Source organism: Ceratotherium simum, chromosome 1 (genome assembly GCF_057802395.1).
Source record: "Ceratotherium simum simum isolate JZ-2026a chromosome 1, ASM5780239v1, whole genome shotgun sequence".
Taxonomy (NCBI): Eukaryota; Metazoa; Chordata; class Mammalia; order Perissodactyla; family Rhinocerotidae; genus Ceratotherium; species Ceratotherium simum.
Window position 1 is genome coordinate 104,967,219 of NC_141900.1, and position 15,658 is coordinate 104,982,876.

General features: G+C 38.3%; 1 protein-coding gene across 1 annotated transcript in view; it reads left to right on the forward strand.

Annotated features, from left to right (window-relative positions):
* Window positions 1-221: 221 nt before the first annotated feature.
* GALNTL5 (polypeptide N-acetylgalactosaminyltransferase like 5) overlaps window positions 222-15,658 on the forward strand; it is a 51,462-nt gene continuing 36,025 nt past the window's right edge. The window contains exons 1-3 of the mRNA XM_004430771.3: window positions 222-509; window positions 3,760-3,880; window positions 13,564-13,730. Coding sequence (XP_004430828.2) covers window positions 248-509; window positions 3,760-3,880; window positions 13,564-13,730 — 550 coding nt within the window. The 5' untranslated portion in view covers window positions 222-247. The remainder of the gene's footprint in view (window positions 510-3,759; window positions 3,881-13,563; window positions 13,731-15,658) is intronic.

Consider the following 15,658-nt stretch of genomic DNA (forward strand, 5'->3'; position numbering starts at 1 on the left):
TATACATTTTGATGTTAAGTAATCTTATGAATATCAGTTTTGTTTTTGCTGATAGAAAAAAGATACACTTTATCTTATCAAAGTATATGATAAGAAGTGATATCAAAATGATTGTTCTCAAAGCACTGAAAATTGAATTTAAGCCAAATAGATGATCTACAAACCATTAAAATATCTAATATAGCTTCTCTTAAATCCTTCTGATTTAGGAAATTGAAAATGGACCTTCGAAAATCCTAGGTTTACAATGAGAAATGTCATAATTCAATGTTTATTCTATGGATCCTTGACATTTGGGATCTGGACAGCTCTGTTATCTATATATTTTCACCGTAATCATGTGAGCAAACAGCAGAAGAAAATACAAAAGCCTTCACCAATTTGGTCTCTTGAAAAAAAATTGCAACAAGAAATTAACCATGGCCCAAAGCCAATACCAAGACCGCCTGTAAGAGTTGAAAGGCCTACCAAAGAGGAAATTAAAGAACAGAGGCCATTTTTAAAATTAGGTGAGTATTTTGATTTTCTCTGTTAGCCATTTTAAGGGGAAAATATATCATAAATTTAGTATTTAGAAGAATAAGAGGACGTCCTTTTTAGAGCAATTCAATTTTTAAATTATGAAATAATTCGTATATATACAGGCATACCTCAGAGATATTGGGGGTTTGGTTCCAGACTATTGCAATAAAGCACATATTGCAATAAACAGAGTCACCTGAATTTTTGGTTTCCCAGCCATTATTTTCAGCCATTATTTCTTAGAGTACTTTTTCAGTCTCACTCTCTCTCCTGTCGTCTGGGACTCCAACAATATCAATATTAGCTCTTTTGTTGTTAGTGCACAGGTCCCTGCGACTCTCCTCATTTTTTTTCAGTCTATTTTCTCTGTTGTTCAGATTAGGTGGATTCTATTGCTCTGTCATTGCCACTCTACCATTAAGCCCATTCAGCAAGTTTTTTATTTAGACTATGGTATTTTTTAGTTCTATAATTTCCATTTGGCTCTTTTTCTTTCTTTTTTTTCTTTCTTTTTTTTATAACTTCTATTTCTTGGCTGAGATTTTTTTCATTTGTTTCCAAGCATTTTTCTGATGGCTTTTTTAACATCCTAGTCAGATCATTCTGACCTCTGATTCATCTTGGTCTGGGCATCTATTGTCTTTTTTCACTCAATTTGAGATCTCCCTGGTTCTTAGTATGACAAGTGATTTTTTATTGTATTCTGGGCATTTTTGATATTATGAAACTCTGGTCCTATTTAAACTTCTTTTTTAGTAGGCCTTGCCCTGTTAAGATGCAGCACAAGGGCTGGGTAGGTGAGTATGTTTGGCTTCCTGCTGGCCTGCCAACACCACCCCAGCAACCATGGAGCACTGCCTCACTGTGGATGGTGGAGTGAAAGTTCAGCCCCTGACTTTGGTGAAATGGAGCACCAATTTGCATGACATTGTCGCCTATGAGTTTAGCTACCTGATGAGCCTCACTGACACCAGGGTTATGTTACGGGGAAAGCCGAGTGTCAACTATCCTGCCTTGCACAACCTGCTTCTCTCTTGTTGCCACGATGTAGGGGTGGAGGTTCAGCTCTCCACTGGGCCCCATGGATGTGAGGGGCAGGATGGTCATGGAGTAGTAACTAGCCCCACTTTGCACCACCTTGTTAACCCTTGTTGCTGCCAGGTGGGGTTGGAGGCTCAGCATGCCACTGACACGACCCTACCTTGGTGAGAATCTGAGCATCACCTGCTTCCATAGAGTGAGCTTATGGAGGACCAGCTCCCTGCTCAGTTGGCCCACAATGTTGGGTAATCAGAGCACTGCCCTCTTCTACCAGGAAGGAGGATGGAAGGGTAGGCTCTGCTCAGCACCACCAACACCACTGGGTGGGGAGAGGAGCACTGCCCTCTGCTCCCTTCAGGTGTGGTGGAAGACCTGCTCCCTGCCTGCCCCACTGAAGCTGCAGGGGGCAGTGTGGTTATCCCATTGGTGCTTGCCTAGAGTAGGCGCTGCCAAAGGTTTTCTGTGGTTGAGCCTCCCTTTTCCTGGCTCTGTGGTGAGCAGGAACAGGCTTGTCTTGGAGCTTTTTTGTCCATGCCTGTTGATGGTCCCACTGGGAGGCTTCTACAGCACCCTGTCTGGGATTTCTGGGAGGCAACAGGGAAATTGAGAGCTCCTTCCTCAAGTCCTCAGGCTCTGAGGTGATCTGCCTCCTTATTTCCACCTTTCAGAGCCCTCCTATGCTTATCTGTGCATTATGTTCAGGATTTTTTAGGTGTAAGAGAAAGGTCCTAGGGGAAATGAGACTACTGCTTCTTGATGGGAATCTCCTTTATATACAATATAGCCTTTTACATCAATTTTGGAAAACACTCCTTAGGCATTGGAAAAGAAAGTCTATTCTCTCAAAAAGAAAGCACAATATAAATCCACTAGGGAAACTTAACTAATCACATTATTCAAGCTCATTCTAACTTTTTCTCTGATTCAGAGTTGTTCTTAAAATAGTCCATTGCTGTTGATTTGTGGCAGTATATACTGATATTTCTAACCATTTTTCTTTAAGTATTTTGTCGCAGCATTATTTGATGTCTACAATCTCATAACTATTAAATCTTTATTGTGACTTATTCTTTTTTAAAATTAACTAATTAATTTTTTTCAGCACCAGTAGTCTAGTTTTTTTTTTTTTCTTTTTTTTTTTTTTGTGAGGAAGATCAGCCCTGAGCTAACATCCATGCTAATCTTCCTCTTTTTTGCTGAGGAAGACCAGCTCTGAGCTAACGTCCATTGCCAATCCTCCTCCTTTTTTTCCCCCAAAGCCCCAGTAGATAGTTGTATGTCATAGTTGCACATCCTTCTAGTTGCTGTATGTGGGATACGGCCTCAGCATGGCCGGAGAAGCGGTGCGTTGGTGCGCACCGGGGATCCGAACCCCGGCCGCCAGTAGCGGAGCACGCACACTTAACCACGAAGCCACGGGGCCGGCCCAATAGTCTAGTTTTTATCTGTCACCATACACATGTGCCCCTTCCCCCCCAACCTCCTTCTCCTCTGGTGACCACTAACCTATTCTCCTTATCTCTGTGTATGTTTGTTTATCTTCCACATGTGACTGAAATCATATTTGTATTTGTATTGTGACTTATTCTTAATGTGAGTATAAAATGACTCTCTGGATGCTCTTTCCAATGAATTCTATATTTTTTAAAATGATATTTTGACTCCCGTATTCTTTGACCATTCTTTCACTTTTATCCATTTTAATTCGTTCTGTTTATCTTTTATGATTACGTTTTGTTTTCTATTGCCGTCTGAGTTTTTATCTCTTATTATGAAATCTCCCCCAACTTCATTTATTGTTATGACTGATATGTTTGAGTTACCCTCTGTCATCTTGTTTTATTCCCTCTTATGGAATTTTGGAAGAGGGATTTCATCCTCTCACCTTCCCTAAATCCCTCAGTTACAATCATTTCACATGACAGTTGTGACTCATGATGGGACCAAGGAGGCTGAGCACTTCCTTCCCCGGAGAGACTCAGTGACTGAAGACTAGCTCGTTGTTCATACTTTGCTAAGTAATCTGCTTTGATTTGTGTTAATACTTTGATTTTAAGCTTGTCATCTGGGTTCCAAGAAAGTGACTCAGACTCATTATAAAAGGAGTGAATTCAGGATATAGTTGTTCTTACTGTTCTTTATCAAAGTCATGGTAGTAGTCTATATTTATGTAACTCTAATTACCTTTTCTTGTAGGTAAGGATTTTAACTTTTCAGACCCAGAAGTTTTTCATGGATTTTCAAAATATGGATTTAATACCATTATCAGTAAAATCTTGGGCAACGAGAGAGATGTGCCAGATACTAGGAATAAAATGTATGTTCCTTTTAATTATTTTATATTGAGGTATAATTGACATATAACATTATATTAGTTTCAAGTGTACAACAAAGTAATTTTATATTTGTATATATTGTAAAATGATCACCACCGTAAGTCTAGTTAACATTGATCACCATATAGAGTTACAAAAAAGTTTTTTTCTTGTGATGAGAACTTTTAATATCTACTTTCTTAGCAACTTTCAAATATGCAATAGAGTATTACTAACTACAGTCACCACGGTATACATTACATCCCCATGATTTATTTATTTTATCATGGGAAGTTTGTACCTTTTGACCCTGTTCACCCATTTCGCCCACCCCCTACCTCTGGCAAACACCAATCTGTTCTCTGTATCTGTGAGCTTGGTTTAGTTGTTGTTTTTTTTTCAGATTCCACCTGTAGGTGAGATCATACAGTATTTGTCTTTCTCTGTCTGGCTTATTTCACTTAACATAATGCCCTCAAGGTCCATCCATGTTGTTGCAAACGACAAGATTTCCTTCTTTTTTATGACTAAACAATATTTCACTGTATGTATATATATATAACACATTTTCTTTACCCACTCATCCACTGATGGACACTTAGGTTGTTTCCATATCTTGGCTATTGTAAATAATGCTGCAATGAACATGGGGGTGCAGATATCTTTTCAAGTTAGTGTTTTTATTTTCTTCAGATAAATACCCAGGAGTGGAATTGCTGGATCATATGGTAGTTCTATTTTTAATTTTTTGAGGAACTTCCATATTGTTTTCCATAATGGCTGTACCAATTTACATTCCCACCAACGGTGTACAAGGGTTCCCTTTTCTCCACATCCTCACCAACACTTATTTTCTGTCTTTTTGGTGATAGCCATTCTGACTGGTGTGAGGTGATATCTCATTTTGGTTTTGATTTGCATTTCCTTGATGATTAGTGACGTTGAGCATCTTTTCGTGTACCTGTTGACCATCTGTATATCTTCTTTGGAAAAATGTCTCTTCAGATCTTCTGCCCATTTTTTGATTGGATTGTTTGGGGGTTTTTGTTTGTTTGTTTGTTTTGGTATTGAGTTGTATGAGTTCTTTGTATGTTTTAGATATTAACCCCTTATCAGATAGGTGATTTGCAAATATTTTCTCCCATTCAGTAAGTTGCCTTTTAATTTTGTTGATGGTTTCTTTTGCTCTGCAGAACTTTTTAGTTTGATGTAGTCCCACTTATTTATTTTTGCTTTGTTACCTTTGCTTTTGGTGTCAGATCCAAAAAACCATCATCATTTTAACTGCTAGGAATAACTACCACTATCTGGAGTCCAAGCAGATTTTCAGCCATTATTGTAATAATTGTATTATTCCATTACATGGAATTTCCACTTCAGCTTTGCCTTACTTTGAAGTTCACATGATTATTTTCACTAGCTATAGAAATATTTTTTTTTTTTTTTTAAAGATTTTATTTATTTATTTTTCCCCCCAAAGCCCCAGCAGATAGTTGTGTGTCATAGCTGCACATCCTTCTAGTTGCTGTATGTGGGACGCGGCCTCAGCATGGCCAGAGAAGCAGCGCGTCGGCGCGAGCCCGGGATCCGAACCCAGGTCGCCAGCAGCGGAGCGCGCTCACTTAACCACCAAGCCACGGGGCCGGCCCCAGAAATATTTGATACAGATCTTTGAAGAGTAGATTTTTTGTGTTGCTTGGTCTTCTAATTTAATTTTTTATTTCTTAACTTTTCGATTTTGAAATAATTTCAGACATAAAATTGTTGTGAAAATATTTCAAAGAATTTTCATACAGACTTTTTTTAAATTCCCTAAACGTTAATATCTTCCATACCTTCAGAACAAGAACAATGAACAAAATCAGGAAATTAACATTTATACAATACATTAGCCAATCTACCAACATTATTCAAATGTTTATATTGCCCAACTAGGGTCCTTTTTCTGGAAGGATCCAACCCAGGACCACAGGTTGCATGCAGTGTTCCCGTCCCCTTAGTTTCCTTTCATCTGAAACTGTTCCTAAGTCTTTATCTTTCATGACTGTGACACAGTTGAAGAGATCTAACCAGTTATTTTCTAGAATGTTCCTCAATTTGAGTTTGATGTTTCCTCATGACCAAATGCATGTCATGCTTTTTTGGTAGGAATACCACAGAAGTGATGTTGTGTCCTTCTCAGAGCATCATGTTAAGAGGCACATGATGTCCACTCGTCTCATTACTGGTGAAGTTACTGGTGGTGAAGTTGCTTTTGATCACTTAATGAAAACAGCAGCTGTCAGATTTCTGCACTGTAAAATTACTATTTATCCTTTTGTAATTAATAAATGTGCAGATTTCTTTTAAATGTTAGTTACAAAAAACCTGAAAAATATTTAAAAAGCACAAAAGGGGAAAGTAAAAATACCCACAGTCTTACCACCGTTTCTTGTGTCATAATGCATAAAATATAACCTATCTTCCCCTGACCCAATACAGAGACCATCGTTCTCGATATTTTAGTGTATAGCCTTCCAGAATTTGTAGACACATGCACGTATTTATAAACAAACAGTAAACATACAGTATAATCATATACATTTTCTGATTTTTATATTTACTTTTTATCTTGTTCTGCAATATGTGTTTCTTTCACTTAACATATCATGGAGAACTTTTTCACAGCATTTCACATAAAATTTGCCTCATTAATTTTAACAATTGAGAGCAGTTATCCATTGTATAAATGTACAATTTCCCTATAAGAGAAATCCTATTATTTCAAATTTTTCAACTTTTCAAAAATGATGTAATAAACATCCTTGTACACATGTTTTTATGCATTCATGTCAATATTTATGGAGGAAAGATTTCTGGAATGAGATTTCTTAGTCATAGGGTTTGTTACATAGATTTGTTTTTCTTTTCCAGGATTTTTTATAAATGAAATTTGCTTAACATAATTATTTTGAAATTCAGTCATATCGTTGCAAGGAGTTCATTCCATTTTATTGCTGAGTAGTACTCCATTGTATGGATATACTACAATTTGTTTATCCATTCACTGTTGATAGATTGTTTCCAGTTTTTGTTACAAATAAAACTGGTATGAATATTCTTGTAAAGGTTTGTATGGACGGATGCGGGGCCGGCCCCGTGGCTTAGTGGTTAAGTGCGCGCGCTCTGCTGCTGGCGGCCCGGGTTCGGATCCCGGGCGTGCACGGACGCACCGCTTGTCCGGCCATGCTGAGGCCGCGTCCCACATACAGCAACTAGAAGGATCTGCAGCTATGACATACAACTATCTACTGGGGCTTTGGGGGAAAAAATAAATAAATAAACATGTATGGACGGATGCGTTTTTCTTCTTGTGTAGATATTTAAAAGTGGAATGGCTAGATCTTAGGGTGTATGTTTGACTTTTTAAGAAACCCACTTTTCCAAAGAAGTTGTATCATCTTACACTCCCACCAGCAAGGTATGAGATTTCCAGTTGCTCCTCATCTCCGCCAACATGTGGTATGGCCAGTCTTTTTAATTTTAGCCATTCTAATAGGTGTGTAGTGATATCTCATTGTGGTTTAATTTGCATTTTCCTGATGGCTAATGCTGTTGCAGATCTTTTCATGTGTGTATTATCTTCTTTATTGAAGTTCAAATATTTTGCCCATTTTTAAATTGGATTGTTTTCTTATTATTGAGTGTTGAGAATTCTTTATATGTTCCAAATATAAGATCTTTGTCAGATATATGATTGCAAGTATTTTCTCTTAGTCCGTGGCTTGTTTTTTCATTCTCCTAACAGTGGCTTTTGAAAAGCAAAAGTTTTTAATTTTGACAGAGTCCAATTGATTAATTTTACTTTAAAAAATTTTTTATTTTGCTTTCACCTAACCCAAGATCACAAAGATTTCTCCACTGGATTTTCTATATAGATGGCTATGTCATCTGCAAATAAAGGTACTTTTACTTCTTCCTTTCCAATCTGGATGCTTTTCTTTTTCTTAACTTATTGCACTGGCTAAAACCTCCAATTCAGTGTTGAATAGTAGGAGTGGTAAGAATGGACAACCTTGTTGTGTTCTTGATTCTAACATTCAATCTTTCACCAGTATGATGTTATCTATACATTTTTTCATAGATGTTCTTTTTTAGGCTGAGGAAATTCCCTTCTGTTCCTAGTTTGTTGAGAGTTTTTTCATCAGAAATGGATGTTGGATTTTGGCACATCCTTTTCTGTATATATTAGATGATAGTATGGGTTTTCTTCTTTAGTGTGTAAAGATTGTAAATTACATTGCTTGATTTTCTAATGTTAAACCAAACCTCTATTTTGGGGATATCCCCCACTTGGTCATGATGTATTATCCTTTTTAATACTGTTGAATTTGGGGCCAGCCTGGTGGCATAGCAGTTAGGTTTGTATGTTCCCCTTCGGCGGCCTGGGGTTCACTGGTTCAGATCTTGGGCACGGACCTACTCACTGCACATCAAGCCGTGCTGAGGCGGCATCCCACATAGAAGAGCTACAACTCTACAACTATGATACACAACTATGTACTGGGGCTTTGGAGAGAAAAAGAAAAAAAAAGAGGAAGAATGGCAACAGATGTTAGTGCAGGGCCAATCTTCCTCAAAAAAAAATTACATTGCTGAATTTGGTTTGCTGAAATTTTTTTGGAATTCTATATTATTGTTCATGAGGGCTATCAATCTGTATTTTTCTTTAATGTCCTTGTCTGGTTTTGTTATCAGAGTAATGTTGGCCTTGTAGAATGAGTTGGGAATTATTCCTTTAATACTTAATTTTTTGATGTTTGTGGTTGACTTCTGATACATACTTTTGATTGCACTGAGGACATTTCTTTCTATTCTTTCACTTGAACTTTGCTCCCTTATTTTATTAACATTCATGTTCCTTTTCTTTCTTTAAAAACAATTCTTCTCGTGGGTGTGTCACATGAATGCCAGAGGATTCTGGCAGAGCAACAGAAGTGCTCTATTGGTGGGAAAGTCCACTTTTGGCATGTGCACTGACTGGCCAAAGCTGCATCAATTGGGAGTGGGTTAATTTTGTTTTGGGATTTTATTTTAATCAGAAATGATTGCTAAGTTTTATCAAATGATTTCTCAGGACTGAATCAACATGATCATATGGCTTTCCTCCTTCCAATTATTGATAGCTTATGTTGAGCCATCCTTAACGTTCCTGAAATAAACTGACCTTAGTTATCCTATTCTCTTAAAATGCTGCTTTGTTTGATTTGCTAATATTTTAACTGTTTTGATCTGTATAAATGAGATTAGTCTGTATCAATGTTTCTCAAATTGAGATCCATGTATATATTCTCAGAGGTCTACAAATTCTCCAGGAGAATTTTAAAATTTTAAATATTACATAAAATTTTCCCATTTTTATGTAATATTTAAAAATTAATACATGTAGGGCTGGCCCAGTGGCATAGTGGTTAAGTTCGCTCACTCCGCTTTGGCAGCCCGGGGTTCACAGGTTTGGATCCCAGGCATGGACATACACACCGCTTATCAAACCATGCTGTGACAGGTGTCCCAAGTATAAGGTAGAGGATGATGGGCACAGATGTTAGCCCAGGGCCAATCTTCCTCAGCAAAAAGAGGAGGATTGGCAACAGATGTTAGTTCGAGGCTAATCTTCCTCACACACACACACAAAATTAATATATGTATATACAGGATGACAACCTTACTATAGGCACTCAGATTCAGTAGGTAATGAAAAAGAGTAGTGGTAGACTTAATAGATAAAGGATGTCAGACAGAGGCAGACTTAATACATAAATTATGTAAGTTATGCCAAATTACTTTACAGCGTGTTGTACCAATAAAGTTTTTTTTGCAATATTTCAAACACAAAAAAAGTGCTGGGAGAGTTGAGCAGTCACATAATACACAGTAGTACAGTCTGATCAAGTTTAAAGAAACTTTCCTGTAACAGGCAGTACAAAGGTTGTAAGTGGCGATTCATTTCAGCAAAATACAACCTGAAATTAAAATTAGTTTATTAATTGGAATTTAACTGTTTTTAGCTGTATTTCACTATTTTAACTGTTTTATTTATAGCTGTGTAAGAGCTTATAAACACAAAGAGATTCTACCTAATTTTGTTTGTTTGTTTAAGCATATTTAGGAAACATTAAAGTAATTTAAATCAACTCTGGAAGTTGAGATCTTACTTTCTCTTTAAAAGAAGTCTATGCATGACTCAAGTTTAGGAAACCCTGGCTCATGTTTTTCTTTTTTGTGCCTCTGTATCAGATTTTGACATCAATTTATACCAGCTTCACAAAATGAATTTGGATGTTTTCCATTATCTCTATGCTCTAAAATAGTTGAAATAATATAATTATCTATTCTCTATGTTGAAATAGAACTTGTCTGGTAATTATGTCACTGGTCCATTTTCTAGTGGCAGACGTTGAAAAACTTTTAGTTTCTTCTAAGGTTATTTATCGTTCTGCTCCGGCTTGCTACTTCTAGGGTCTATTTAGGACATTGTATTTCAATAAAAATCCATTTCACCTATTTTTCGATTTTATTGGCATAAAGTTACACATCCTAATTTCATAATTCTTTTTATCTTCGCTGGTACCATAGTTTCTTTCTCATTCTTATTGTTGTACATTTTCCCTCTCTTTCTTAAGCTTATTAGGGGTTGGTCTATATTAGTCATCTTTCAAAATATCAACTTTTGGTTATATTTATCAATTTTACTTTTTTGTCTTCTAATTCATCAATTTCTAGCTACCTTTATTGGATCTTTGTTCTTTCTTTTGGTTCTTTTTGTAGTCTTTTTTACCAGTTTTTAAGGTTAAGTAGTTTGATTGTTTTATCTCTTTCTTATATAATAATAATACATTTATAAGTATTCATTTTAATCTGATTAGGATTTTAGCCATATACCTTAGGTTTTAACATGGTGTGTTTTCATCTTTATTAATCTTTAAATAGTTTTCAATTTTTAATTTCCTCTTTGATCCAAGAATTATTTAGAAAAATGGGTTAAGATCAAATTTAAACAAATGAATAATACTTACAAATTTGTTTGTCATCTAGGACCATGTTTTTCTAAAATGCTTGAAAGATTGTCATTTTGTCATTTTAAGTAGTGCCCCTGCCCACTAGACCCTTCCAACTCAAAGTGTGGTCTGAGGGCCAGCAGCACTGGCAGCCCTTGGGAGCTGGTTAGCCACGCTGAATCCCAGGCCCTACCCCAGATATACTGAATCAGAATCCGCATCTAGCAAGAAGCCCAGGGGATATGTATGCACGTTAAAATTTAACATCCTTCTCTTGGTTTAGTAGGGCTGTTGTAACAAAGTACCGTAAACTGGGCGGCTTAAATGACAGAAATGTCAGAAATCAAGGTGTTGGCAGGGTTGGTTCTTCTGAGGGCTATAAGGGAATATCTGTTCTAGGCCTCTTTCCTTGGCTTGTAGATGGCCATCTTCTCCCTGTGAGCATCACCTTCCCTCTGTGAGCATCTGTCCTGGGTCCTAATTTTCATTTTTATAAAGATACCAGTCTTATTGGATTAGGGACACCCTAATGACATCATTACATCTGCAACAACCCCATTTCCAAATAAGGTCACATTCTGAGGCACTGGGGGTTAGGACTTCATCATATGAATTGGGGGGGGCATAATTCAACCCATAATAGTCCTGTTTTATACTATATGGTTGGTAATCTATACAATCAGCAAAGAATAGATCAGCTAACCAACGACAGTCAAACTCAGGCCTTGTCCAAATTATTTTTACCCTGAAAAACGTGCTTATTTAGGTCAGAAAAGTTTTTCTATATAGAAAGACCACAGCAACATTTGTCAATTAATTTTAGAAAAACCCATTCACACCGGGTTTCTCTTAGGGGTCTATAGAGTCCTCACGTGACATGGTTTCAGGCTACTTCACCATCACTGTCTCATTCCTCCAAAGAGGCTTAGGTTATCTATAGTCTTCTTAAAATGATATACCCGGGACTGAATATAATATTAGAGATGTGATCTGAGTAGCACAAGTTCACCCTGGACCAGCATGTCTCTCATTCTTGGTGTTATCCTTCCATTCTCTTTCTCTCTCTCTCCCTCTCTCTCTCTGTCTTTCTCATTGATTTCCTCTTTGATAACTCAGTGATCTTACTGGAATTGAAGGCTTTTAATCATTTTCCTACATGTTTCTATGAAGCCTCATTTTCCCACTTGATGTTTTAGCCCCATGTACAGGATGTGGCACCCACCCCCTTTCCCGTGTCTCAGGTCTTTTCTTGGTTTTCTCATCTCTCGTATTCTCATTCCTTCTAGCAGGATGTCAGCTTCTACTTGGTAGGCACGCCTTCTATATTGTCATCTCGTCTTGCATAAAAACGCTGACCAGGACAAGGCCCTCTTCTTCCTTGGTGACATCAAGCCATGAATACGCTGAAGGGCTGTCCAGGACCCCATTGGACTGCCTACCAGCACCTCCCTTCCCGTGCTTCCTGCCCCATTCCCCTTTCCACGTGGACGCAGTGGGAATAGTGACTTTCTATTTTGACCCCACTCTCTGGCCACAGTTGATTAGCCCAGGGATGGGCACCTGAGCCAGGTTGGGCTAATGAATTCTTTCCTGTGAATTTTTGGGAAAGAGAAAATCTTACCAGTTTCTCCTTGGGTGCTGGACTCTAAGATATGCTGATGTCAGCCACATTTCCCACACTGGGGTAAAGAAGCGGAAAAAAGCCAAGTTGCAGAGAGAGAATAAGAATCATATAATGAGCCTTATACAATACTTACTACCTGCCAGGCAGTGTTCTGAGCATTTTACATGTATTAATTCATTGAATTCTCACAACCTATGAGAGGTTGATGTTATTGTTATCATTATCATTATCCCCAGACATAAAGACAGAGCAGAAATGGAGAAAGTGTCCAGGTGGCTGTCAAGCCTCTAGTTCCAATCGCTCTCAGAGGCTCCGCCGCATGCCTGTCACTAGGTCCTGTGAGACATTTGGGTCCCCTTACAATATACCTCTTTTTCTTATGCTTAAGCTAGTTCCAGTGGATTTGTCATTTACAACCAAAATATTTCAAAATACAACAAAAAATGTAGCAATCCAAACAATACTTAACAGCTAATAACTAATCTTATTAGAATTCAGCTTCTATTTTTCTCTCAATTCTACATACACAAAAAAACATTTTTATCATATCCTTGGAAGAAATCCAATTACACCATATCCACTGCATTTCTTTGTTGCAACAGACTCACAAAATAAGAAAAAGCACACATTTTCTTTGAAGACAGTGCAATCAAGTTAATTTGAACCTTCTAATATGTATAAGTTTGTTAATTCGTTTTTATAATAGAAACCAAAATACAGGTATAATTTGTGTTTATACTACGTTCAAAATAGAACTAATATCAAAACAGAGTCTTAAGAAGAGCAATTATCACTGACATTAAGAAGGAGGGAATGATTTAGAAAATATTAGAACAGCATAAGAAGTTAAAGAAATTTTTGTATCTTAATTTTTGTGTTTTTAAATATACTGTCACATTATTATCATAACCATCAATTAAAGAAATAAAGAAGAAAAACCTGCAAATAAAGATGTTTGAATGAGACCCCAAAACATCGAAGGCTTTTAGATGAATCGTTTTCTTCCTCTTATTTATGCCTGCAGGTGTCTTCAAAAATATTACCCAACCAGTCTGCCTACTGCCAGCATTGTCATTTGCTTCCACAATGAAGAATTTAATGCCTTGTTTCGGACAGTGTCCAGTATCATGAACCTCACTCCACACCATCTCCTTGAAGAAATTATTTTGGTAGATGACATGAGCGAATTTGGTAAGACAGAGCGCTAGTAATCCATCTAATCTACTTCGAAGGCAGTGCTGTCTCTGATGGTGCTCCAGTTATTTTATACAAAGGACGTTTTTCGCTGGGTTTTGAGGCAGGTGCTGTGCTGGGTGCCGTTGGTACGTTGGTGGATGGAAGAACTGGTCCCCGTCCTTATGGTATTGGGCTAATGGGGTGGTTAGTGCTTCCATGAGGTAGATGTAGGGCCACCAACCTGGTCTCTAGACATCATCGATGACGTTCAGGAAGAAGTTACATCTAAACTGAGGTCTGAAGGGTGAGTTGGAGTTATCTAGATGGAGAGGAAGGAAAGGATGTTTTAGGCAGAAGAAGTAACATTGTAAAGGCTCAGAGGCAAGAGAAAACATGATGAGTTTGGAATAGTTCTATATTTTATGTAGTTTATCTATGAGGGGGTGGGGGTGGGCATAAAACCAGAGATATCAAAGGGCAACCACTCATGAAGGGCATTGTTTGAATTTTATCTGGAGAAAATGGGGAACTATTACAGGGCTTAATGCAGGTAAATGACACGATCCAGGTACTTTATGTGAAAGAATTCTAATCAGACCATCCATAGTTAAGTGCTTGTTCCTCCATGCTCACTGGCTTTAAAGAGTCATGAAACTAGTATAAAATCTGATTAACGACACAGCATTTGAAATTAGTTTTCTATTTTACATTTACAAGCCTGTGGCAAGCCAAGAGGACCCAGATTAGTGAAAAGATCTGTGGAGTCTGCAGGTCCCTGTGGGGTCCATTTCCCATGGAAGCAATGGATCAGTATTGCATAGGTTTCCTGCCTAAAAGTTTAACTAATCCACTGTGAATCTGACCCACTGTGGACTGGGAAAGAAAAAGAAGAGAGAAACAGTAGGAAGAGGAATAGGCAAGGGAAGAAAAGAAGACATCCCAGGAGGTTCACCCGTTGGGAAGTGACCCTAGGTGCATCAATTCAAAGGTGGACTGTAACTCAGCTAATGTCAGCTATATTTAGGAATTTCACATGTTAGCCAGGCACTATCATATACGACATTATTTCAACAGGCGCCACCCATATTGGAGGGGTACAGTACTGTTTATTTCTAGTCCTGTGCATGGGAGGAGATGTGGAGAGATGATCAGAGTCCTTGTCTGATCAGTAGCACTGAGCAACACATTGGGCACATGCTGGGCGAGAAGTCCCCAGTGAAGCCATGAGCAGGGAACAGGGTAGGATCTTGTAAGAACAAGGGTCCTGCCATGGAGATGCAGTTCCAGGATGACCATAGGACACCTCCCCTAGCCTTTCAGAACCATGCCATGAGTTCAGAGACATACCTGCTGATCTGCTCATACTTTCTTTAGTCATCAGGGAAATCACTGCTGATGGCCAAGATATGGGTGTGCTGCCAGATCAGACACCTCTGCTTCTTGATCCATGGTCACCTGGTTTGTGGTGATTTTACCCACCCCACCAAGGAACTTTGTCTTGGGCCCACATGGAAGCTCAAATACAGGAAATGCAGGAAGGGGGGTGTTCTGTGTTCTGATGGAACTCAGGATCAACACACTCCAGCTTATAATTCACAATGGTTTCATGTGGGCTCTAGGAGAACATTTTTGATCTGCAGCTAGTCTTTCCCAGCTGACACCAGTAGGCACTGCTGATGGACTCCCTCAGCCTAGGGAGCAGGGGATGGGGGCCCAAGGATCTGGCCCCATTGAGGGACACAAGAGGCATGCTCAGAGCTGACCTGCTGCCATCCACCTTTCTCATAGTCCTGGTCCCTCTTGACTACAAGCCAAATATGACCATCTTCTGAAAAACCCAAGCCCTCCACTTCATGTCAGCGATTGCTGCTGCCAGAACTGCCTTTATTTCCTCCCAGATCTGGCTCACAGAGTTCCCCTGTGTCCTGGATGTTAGAGAGGTG